We start from the raw sequence: 10,663 nt of genomic DNA on the forward strand, positions 1-10,663 counted from the left end.
TGCATTTATTCGTCTCTCTGATGGTTTACAGTGCATTTAAAACCTCAACGAAGCAACAGAGTAGCCATCGTACTGTTTAGATATTTAAATGTTGCCTTCACATTAAGTCCCTGTTAATACCATATTCTCAAACAACCGGTGCGTCTTGCGGATTACGGATGAATGGCAAATATCATCGCACTTATGATGATGCTTTAAATGTCATTTTATGGATGAACGTCAGAGTCAGGGTCAGGTTTCATAACCTCAACCCTTAATTCTGTTTTAACACACAAACACCGGTTGCCTCTACGTGTCTCTAAAGCACTTCCACATCACTAACAGTTCTCTCCTAGTATACAAAAAGTTGGGATGCTGTGGAAAATGTACATAAAAACAGAATACAATGATTTGCAAATGTCACAAACCCATTTATTCACAAAAAACGAGTCAAATGATTGAACTGAGTCTTAATGAACATATGAGACTGTTTTGAATTTGATGGTATCAACACGTCTCTAAAAGTTTGGGCTGGTCCATGTTTCCTCTGTAACATCTGCCTGTGAGCTGAGGACAGCAGCTGCTGGACTTCCAGAGGACTGTTGTCCGGTTCTGGACTGATGCCCAGCAGTCCGGACTCCTCTTTGTCCCATTTTTGGTTTCAGGATGCTCCAGATGTTCTCAGCTGGCTCAGCACTCAGACTCTTCTACTCCGAAGCCAAAGAGCCATCGGATCACAGGCATCCAGTCCGGGTTTCCAGCCTCGTCTCATGCACACAGATGCTTCTCCAGACTAGTTTATGATTTAATATTTTCTGAGTTTTTTTACAATTTTATTTTGATGAATATTATTCTGAAATTGTTTCACAATTTATAAATCAAGATGCTCTTTTTATGCCCAATCATGTTGCTGACCTGCTGCCAATTAACCTGATTTGTACAACATGTTTCTCCAGCTGTTTATTTTTTGCACCGCCTGCTTCTCCAGCCTTGTTGCTCCCATCATGGATGTTTTGAGGCATGTTGCTGCCATCGACTTCAAACTGTCTACGCTTAAACATCTGATATGTTTTCTGTGTTCTACTGTGAATAAATATGGGTTTAAACGATTGTGTCTGCACTGGGTTTGCACAGGCTTTTTGTCAGGAGGTCACATTTCCACACACATACATTTGTTTCTATTTAAACAACCTAAAGAAAACGTGAAAAAACAAACAAAATACAAAATACAGCAGCAAACAGGATGTTAAAAATATATAAATTAGGATGCTGGCATTTAAGAGTAGCTTGAGTTTCCCGCCTGTTATTTAATATCAGGCTCGATAGATCCAGCCAACGCTGGAGGGCCTCGAACCTGCGTTCTTTCTAAAGGCCAGCGGGAAAAAGAAATTGGGTCATATTTAACACGATGGGAAAATGGCTCCCCTTCTCACTTGATAAATGACTTCAGTGAAAACTTATCTGATGAGTTTATGGTCTCAATTCCTAGTTTTACATCTTACTGGACATAAAATGTTTATTTTTATAAATTATGGTCCCATAAAAAGTTAAATGGACAGTAAAGCAGGGGTATGATTTAGGGCGCATCTACTTAGTGCGTACACTGCTGTGATTTGGGAATCACAGAGTGCTCAGTTCCTCGCACTAAGAAAAAGTGCATTACAGCTCTGTTTTTCTTTTTTTATATTTATCTACGTGAAACAGGGCATTTTCGTCTCAGCAGTTGATCCCCGCTGAAAATGTTATAGTGAGAAAGCAGATCGTCACGCCTGGTTAGCATGTCAGAAACGCTCAGTTTGAGGCTTCAGAACTGGACTTTACAAACCAGCAGGTGATGTCACTGGACTCTCATTTAAAGAGTTTAAATGAGAAGGAAGTTTTAGTGCAATTTTAATGACTTGTTCAGGCGCAACTATTGAGTTGTTAATGGGACATTCGTCTGGAGAGACCTCAGAGCTCCAGATATCAGCCATCAGACTTGTCAAGACAAAGTTTTTTCAAGCACCATCTGTCCCTTCGTGACGGGCTATAATAGGATGAACGTGGAGATTATACATTCTTTGTGCTCAGTGGTGATTTTAGCCAGTTTCAGATCAATAACCCAAATTATGAAGTTCTAAAGTCCACAACTTTAAATGAATCAAGAGCACACATCATGGAGGAATGTCCAAACATTGTGTCTGTCCTATCCGTCCTGGTGGACTTGTCCTGGTATCAGAGCATCACTCTCCAGCCCTGGAGCTGAGGTGAACGGTGTGATTGTTTCCAAGGAAATCTCTGGGTCTTCCTCATACTGGATGGTTGCGGGAAGCAGCAGCAGTCTGTTGTGGCTCGGAGAACCGTTGGAGATGATCGACTCCTCGTCAAAATGTGCGCTCATGTCCTCCAGGTGGTCCGAGCTGACGTTAATGTTGCGGGGATGCTGCTGCGGCTGAGCTGGGACCAGCGCCTCCTTGTGGAGGGTGGTGTCATGGTGGTAGGAAACCAGTTCGTTGCTTAAGTTCACCGCCTCCACCGCGTTGTTCGAGCAGACTCGGCCGCAGCCCAGGATGCTGGCGAAAGCTCGGCGGAAGTCTGCGTTGAACGCGTAGATGACCGGGTTGAGGGACGAGTTGGCCCAGCCGAACCAGACGAAGACGGTGAAGGTGGTGTCGCTGACGCACGGCGGGTCGCAGAAGGGGACGGTGCAGTTGAGGACAAAGAAGGGCAGCCAACAAAACACGAACACGCCCATGATGATTGAAAGCGTCTTCAGGACTTTGGTTTCCTTCTTGAACGAGGACTTCAGCGAGGCCTCGTCGCCGGGCCGCTGCACCTGCTGCTGGTTCCTGTTCACGCCGTGGCCTTGGTGCTGCGCCTGCTCTGCCGCCCGCTCCAAAGACATGATCCGACGGATCTGGGTCTGAGCGATTCGGTAGATCCGGGTGTAGGTGGCGATCATGATCACCACTGGGATGTAAAAGCTGATAAAGGAGGAGGAGATGGCGTAGGTCTTGTTCAGGTTGGCCACACAACTCTGGGCGGCGACGTCGCTCGAGTTGAAGCTGCTCAAGTTTGTGAAGTTCTTTCCGCTGGCGGCCATTATCGCCGCCATCTCCTCCATCGCCACCTCCCGCTCCTCCTCCCCGGCCCGGTGCCAGTTGAGCTGCACGGGGATGAAGGAGATCAGAATGGACAGCGTCCACGCCACCCCTATCATGACAAACGCCACGCGATGAGTCATTTTCCGCTCGTACTTGAAGGGGCTGGAGATGGCCCAGTAGCGGTCCACGCTGATGATGCACAGGTTGAGGATGGACGCTGTGGAGCACATGATGTCAAAGGCGATCCAGACGTCACAAAAGCGTCCAAACAGCCACGTGTTGGTCACCTCAGTGATGGCCTCCCACGGCATCACGAGCACGGCCACGAACAGGTCGGACACGGCCAGAGAGATGACGAAGAAGTTGGTGACTTTGGAGCGCAGGTGGCGGAACTTTATCACGGCTGCGCACACGAGCGTGTTCCCGAGCAACGTGGACACGATGAGCAGGAAGAGCACGCAGGCGACGAGGACGCGCAGTCCGCCGATCCCTCCGCCGTCCTCTTCCCCGTCCTCGTCCTCCTCCGTCCCGTCCAGCTCTGACAGAACTCGAGTGAAATTACTCCACACGGTAAAGTTCTCCATCACGCAAAGTGACAGAGCGCATTAATATCCGCGAGGAAAGCCGTTTGTCCTCCGTGCAGCTGATCCACTGAACATCCTTCGAAGGAAAAAATAAAACATAAAATAAATAAATATATAAATAAAACACTTTCCTTTGATTTTTTGTAAGATCCGCGTCAAGAAGAAAACAGAAAAAAGGTTCCGTGAATAAATCCTCAGAATTAAATGATAATAATAATAATAATAATAATAATAATAATAATAATAATAATAATAATAAAGATAAATGATGGGGGATCAGCAGCAACGGTGGCTCGGATGATTCCTCCTCGGAGGGGAAGAACTCTCTGCCTCCTCGGTCTTCAGCCCCGATGTGACTCACAGTGGACTCACCTCTCTGTGTGACGCGCTCACACTCAGTCAGGTGGAAGCGATGCGGGGCTCGTTACCGCCTCAGCGTGTGTAATAGATTACTCTCCTCCATTCCTGCTGGAACGAATCGCGGAGAGGAGCTCCGAGAACTCCCGAGCTTATCAGGGAGAATTAAACAGCTAATTAAAAATCAAAGATCAATATTACAGTAACAGAGCAAAATCAAATCTGTCACACCTGAAATACATTTAACTTTTTTAATATAAGGGATTCAATTAAACGTATTATAGCTTGTAAGTATCCTCCTTATGCTTTATGCCTCATTATGTTGCCTAATAGGAAAAAAGCAGCAGTCCAGGTTCTTCATATAAGACCAAGAATGCAATAGGTTGTCAAAGTAATGGCGGGTTTGGTGTAATATATCAAAATGATTCAATGCATTTTTAATGAGGTCCACAAGTAGCAACATTCAGTGTTTTAGAAAATCAGTCTGCATTTAAAAACAAATGTTGTACTTTCATTCATTTCAAATCAATTTTCTACAAATAAAAGTAAATTTTAAGGACAAATCTGACAAATGTGTATCTCATTTTCATGTTAAGTTTTAGCTTAAAGTGCTGCACTGCAATCAGAATGCTTCTACGGGTTTAAATTAATAAACAGTACTGTAAACAACAAAACTAATTTAAGCAAAAATAAAGGAAAATACACTAAAAGTGTTGTTACACTCTGGTTACAGACATTGCAGTAAAACTACAGTAAATGAGACTGCAGTAGAAATACCTTAAAAGATATTACAGCAATTCCCTAAAAATGGAAAATACAGCAAAGGGACCATACAGGAAAATTCCAGTAATGCTGTTAATAAAAATGGCATCATCATGAAATAAAACAGCATTTCAAAATGTCCAGACAATAAAAATGATTAAGAGGGAATCGTTTTTATTCAGGCTCCTCCTCCTCGCTTCCTCCTCTTCCTCTTTACCCCTGAACTTGTGTGTGTGAAGTGAGCCGTGAACTCAACATTTAAGAGACATAAATGTATCATTTCTATATAAATGAAAAGGCTGAGCAAACCTGCACACACTTCTGAACTCCTCCTAAAAATGCAGAAACTTAAAATATAAAGATCATATCTGGTGTGAAATATTCATGCAGCGTATTCCAGGTTTGATGATTGAGGTTGAAGGTTTGGCACCACAGTGACAGTCAACACATAACGAAGGACACGTTTTCACCGGAAGGTTAATCAAACCCAGCAAAACAGTCTGAGATCACCGGCAGCTCCTTTTCTCAGTGAATCAACAGTTTTGAATGTCTCCCAGCAGCAGTTCTTCTCATTCAGCGAGTCGACACTGATGAAGCAGTTTAATGCGTCACACTGTTTAATACCAGCCAAAGTATTTCACATAAAATTTGTTTGTGACTTTTTAATTTCACTACAACAGAAACTTACTTTAGTGCAGCTCAAAATGCTTCAGCTGTGAATAAAATGTAAAATAAGCAAGAAAATCATTTAAACATGCTGAGCTGCTTAGAATGAAAATACTAAATAATAATAATAAAACTAAACAAATATTAACAAAAGCCTGTAAGTACACAAGCAGTGTCTCATATAATGAAATGCTGGGTAAAGTCAATGAAAAACACAAAACAAAGTCAAATAAAATAACTTATAAGTACAATAACAATAAAATATTCTTTCTTTTTCCCCACAGTGAAGGTGTTCCTGCTTCAGCCAAGAAAATGAAAGACGACTTACACCAACAGTGCGTGTCACCTTCCTAAAGACAAATTAATATAAGATGTTGGGGATTCATTTCTTTAAAGCACGTAGAAACCTTTGGTTAAACACAATAAACTTCAAACAAATAGCTTCAATTAGATTTTTAGGGTCTAGAATTACTTAACTTTCAACTCAGGCTCCATGACTGTGGTGCTAAAGTCATATTCTGGGGTCTGATTATTCTCAGTGAAATTAACTCAGAAAAGATATAATTAATGCCATCTGCTGTTTCCACTGCAGACGATTCAATTCAATTTTACTTGTGTAAAGCACAAATGTGACCACAAGAGGGCACCACCTGCCCGCTTTTGTGACTCAAATAAAAACACAAAGAAGTTTATTTTGAGAGTTCACAATCATTCATGTTTGGGACATTCACAGTTAGTATGTGTACCTGCACATACCTGTGGTGCATTCAGGGAACAACCCTGAATGCATGACCCTGAATGCACCACAAAGACAGACGGCAGAAAGCTCAGCCACTTTTTTCACATATGTACAGATACGTCTGCCCAACACTGTGACTTTCACTGGAGATACAAGAAATCCTTCAGTTCGACCAGAAACAACCCAAATCTGGAAACCAGGCCTTCAATGAGACGCCCATAATCGGGATCAATTAACCCGATCAATTAGAATCATGATATGTTTTGTTCCCAAGGAAATAATTTATCTGAGGATTTGAATGATATGAAGCTGATTTGGCCCCATGGTCACTGCTGCCCTTCACTATTCCCTCTCCCATCTGGAAAACAAAGACTCATACATGAGGGTATGAGGAGTTTGTCGGTCCGTCAGGATAAGCAACAGGACTTCAGCCAGCATTATTACAAACACTGGCGTCCTACAGGGTTGCGTCCTCAGTCCCATCCTCTACACTCTGATTCTTCTACAGCAATTTTGCATGAGTCACAGCTACACCGCACTACAGGTGAAGCTGAGGAGGAACAGCATGTCATCTACTAAACAAAGGGTTGGTGGTTCAATACCTGGCTGCTCCAGTCTGTATGCCAAAGAGGTACTAACCCCAAGCAGCACCCCATCACAGTCTGAATGTGTGTGAATGTTAGATGAAAAGCACTTGAGCATAGAAAGAGGCTGTGAATGAGGCACATTGTGTAAAGTGTTTTAAGTTCTCTGGGAGAGGAGGAAAGTGCTATATAGGAATCAGGCCATTTACCCTTTCAAAGGAAAAGGAGTCCAAATAAAATAAATTCAAAACCTCTAAGACAAATCAAAAACCCTGGAACCTAAACCAGCGATCATAACAGGCAAACAGCATAAATGATACAGTATACTGTATCATATGTGTTGGTTCAACAGTTCAGCATTCACGAGGATTTTCGAAGGTCTGACAGCATCATCTGTCTATCAGCTGCCTGTTTCATTGGTAACAAGTAACATGAAGTGCATGAAGTCATTATGCCACTTATCCATTCTAAATGTGTTTAAATTAATTGTAATAATTTATAATCCCACTGCATCAGGGACAACTTCACACATTTTGTAAATGGCCTGTGGCCTGTATTTGTATAGCGCTTTACTAGTCCCTAAGGACCCCAAAGCGCTTTACACATTCAGTCATCCACCCATTCACACACATTTACAGGAACACACGACAGGACGCAGGCAAGGAGGCTTTGTTCTTTCATGTGTGAATAGAAAACCAGAAAAACCATCTATTCTTTTCTTATTGTAAATATCAAATTCACCCTGAACAATCACTGCAGTCACTCTGTGGATGAACTGAAATGCACATATTTACGTTTATAGCCTACTGTGTGTCAAAATAAACATTTATTTACATAAATAAGTCTATTTACATACACATTCTTTCCAAAGAAAGCACATGGGAAAGACACGGAGCACATTTCTTTCCTATGTGGAAACTGCTCTGATCGGTCAGACACCTCCCCGTAGAGCCAGTGTGTGTGTGTGTGTGTGGGGGGGGGGGGGGGGGGTTCTCGGGGTTGCTGTCAAATTGTCGCTTTTATTCTTTAAGACTAATTTAGTTCTTAATACAGACGTTATGTGGCTACAGACAAACCATTTTACAATAAGTGCGGGACAATAGGACCGAGGCCTACTTTAGAGTTACTTTCACTTTCTAAGGAAACTCGATTCCGTGCTTTTCAAAATAAAGCCGTGTTGCGTCGCTGTTCTGCTTCATTGCACATATAAAACATGAATTGTCATGTTAATAATATAAATACAATATCAGCGAGGATTGTTTTGACTGCAGCAATAAAGCAGTAAAACCTCAAACAGCGCCTCTGATAAACTCTTCTTTCTTTTTACATGTTCCTGAGGATTTTCCTGATTATGACGTTATTAAATTGGTACCTGATGTTACGCTCACACTAACAGCAGTGTTATATAGCTGTAAAAATAAGCTGTTTGCCTCTTTCTTCTTCTTTCTTCTTCGCATTCAGGTTGCTTTCTTCTCCTCGTGGTGCTGAGGCGTTAGTTTGAGTGTTGTATTCACCTGTGTTGATCACTTTCACCTGCGAGCCTTTAAGGATTAGGAAGGGAAACCATAAATCCCATGGACAACAGTTGGATCCAACTTTATACAACCGAGGCGAGTTTTTGTTACTGACTTTCACCTCAAAGATCTCCAAATTAACTTTGATATTGCTAAAAAAAAAAAAAAAAAAAAAGGGGGGGGGGGGAGAGAAAGAAAAGAAACAATTGTTATTAATTTATTAAGAAATAAATCATCTGGTTCACAAATATTACAAAATTAACAAATGTTTCATTTAACACTGAATTGATTAGAATATATGGCTTTTAATCAATGACTGTAGAAATTGGTTGAAATATTTTTTGTTCTTTCATTTTGAAAGCGAACAGCAGAGAAGCCACGCTGAAGGTTTTTTTCTGAGACATTTTGCTCCACAGCAAAAGAAAAAGGCGGAGGTCTGTTTCTTTATCAGTGACTCAAACCGCCTCACGTTCGTCGGTTTTTACTGACCTGCCTGAAAAGATTTCGACGAGTGAGTTTTTATTGATGTGATCATCGATACTCTGTCACTCCTGTATTGATCAGTGGACATGGGTCGGTCTGTGGTTCTCGGAGCGCTGCTGGTGCTGCTGGTGGCTAACGTTAGCTTCTGTCAGGCCCAGACTGTGGAGAAGTACTTCAGGGTTGGTGGCACACTTCAGCTCAGCCCTGAGCCGGTCTATGAACAGATCACCAGCATCGTGTGGACATACGGCAAGAACCTGCTGGCTGAGTGGGAGAAAGACCAGATTCCTCTGACATATTACAGCAAGTTTAGAGGCCGAACCACTCTGAACACTGGCACAGGAGAGTTGGAGATCAGGGACATGACTGCGGCGGACAGTGGATGGTATTCAGTGGAGATCAACAACCAGTTCCAGGGTCGGGTTCATAAGACTGTGGCGATCGAGGATGTGCCCCGACCTGAGGTGACTCTGCAGCCGCTGGCGTGTGATCGACCATCGCTATGCGGACTGAAATGTTATGGAGACATTACAAATGCCGGGCCTGTCACCTATTCCTGGAAGAAGGACGATGGAGAGTGGGAAAGGGGACAAGACAAAAGGGATCTCAGCAGTCTGGAAATGGACAGCGTGAAAACCTTCACCTGCAGGATGGAAAACTCAGTGAGCCAGAAAGAGAGCTTACCCTTCAAAAATCGATTCTACCAGGAGAAAACGCCAGAACCAGAATCAGCAGCGGCTTTTTTCTACAGATTCAAAGAATCAGTCAAGACTGGGATTGATGTTATTTTTGCAGCAATGTTCCCAACAGCCCCTGAACAATGAAAACAGCCTGCCTATGGGTATTATAGATTGCTACTGCTGCAGTAGTCATTCTTCCTAAAACAAAAGAAAATGTTTTTTATTTGAGGGTCTGCCTTTATTAACATAAGAGCCCACACCCTTTGTACTGTCAGGAAAGCTATGGGAGAGTCAATGTTCGAACTTTAACAGAAACGTTCCTCGATGTGTTAAGGTGCTTCTTATGGGCTAAGATCATGGGCGTGTCCTCAACTCATCGAGCAGGAAAACAACCCTGAAATCCTCCCTGTTTTAATTCACAGATTGGCAGAATACGAAGAAGTAATGATATCTTTACACTGAAGTAAAAAAGCCATCAGTGCCATAGCTTTGAAGTACAGTTACAAGTGATGTATCTGTAAAAGTTCTTAAGGTGGAAATCTGTCCTGCTCATTCTTATTTTCTGAATCTTTTAGGGTGGCTTTGCATGATTCACAGGTTAATAATAATCAGAAAATCTTATGTACGCAAACACACGTTGCAACTTCTTATCTGGTGCGCGTCTTTTATTTTGACAGCGAATGCGCACCTGCGGACCACTTATGTGCACCCCTGATAATAATCCTGTATTTCATAGCAGCCCTTCACTTCATCCTCTGTCTGAAACAAACAGACTTGACTCCTGTCCAAAATACACACTGTCTATGTGTGTATATAATCTCAAAAAAGGCAGAATAGGTCCACAAATATGTTGATGTGCATAGTTTAAACATGCATCATGTACTCGTGTAATGCTTCAGTGCTGACTTAATGAGACACGACTCTACACTCTGTGCTGTCCTTTTTACACTTTTTAAAAGTATTTTTTAAGCACTGCACAGGTGACTTTTCTTTTTTCTTCTGACTCTTCTGTTATGTATGAACCAAGAATTGTGTGCTATGCAAGCTATCGCCAGTAGGGGGCACCACGCCCAGTTATGTGTGTGTGTTACTTCTGTGTGATCCCAATAAAAGAAGAAGTCAACTTGTAAACAAACTATTGTGTGTGCAGTCTGACTCGGCATAAGCTCTAATAGTGTACTGACACTACAGTGGAAATATAACATCTTCCATCTTTCATATTAACTTCTTCA

General features: G+C 42.4%; 2 protein-coding genes across 2 annotated transcripts; one reads left to right on the forward strand and one right to left on the reverse strand.

The window, feature by feature from the left end:
* Positions 1 to 1,191: 1,191 nt before the first annotated feature.
* LOC113035474 (D(1)-like dopamine receptor) lies at positions 1,192 to 4,469 on the reverse strand. Its single transcript, XM_026191063.1, has 2 exons — positions 4,019 to 4,469; positions 1,192 to 3,722 (listed from the first exon to the last, which is right to left on the reverse strand). Exon 2 carries the CDS (start codon positions 3,644 to 3,646, stop codon positions 2,165 to 2,167), a length of 1,482 nt encoding a protein of 493 aa, XP_026046848.1. The 5' UTR covers positions 3,647 to 3,722; positions 4,019 to 4,469; the 3' UTR covers positions 1,192 to 2,164.
* Positions 4,470 to 8,628: 4,159 nt separating this feature from the next.
* LOC113034964 (SLAM family member 9-like) lies at positions 8,629 to 10,059 on the forward strand. Its single transcript, XM_026190163.1, has one exon. It carries the CDS (start codon positions 8,838 to 8,840, stop codon positions 9,573 to 9,575), a length of 738 nt encoding a protein of 245 aa, XP_026045948.1. The 5' UTR covers positions 8,629 to 8,837; the 3' UTR covers positions 9,576 to 10,059.
* Positions 10,060 to 10,663: the final 604 nt, after the last annotated feature.

The sequence above is a fragment of the Astatotilapia calliptera genome, chromosome 13 (assembly GCF_900246225.1).
Source record: "Astatotilapia calliptera chromosome 13, fAstCal1.2, whole genome shotgun sequence".
NCBI classification, from domain to species: Eukaryota; Metazoa; Chordata; class Actinopteri; order Cichliformes; family Cichlidae; genus Astatotilapia; species Astatotilapia calliptera.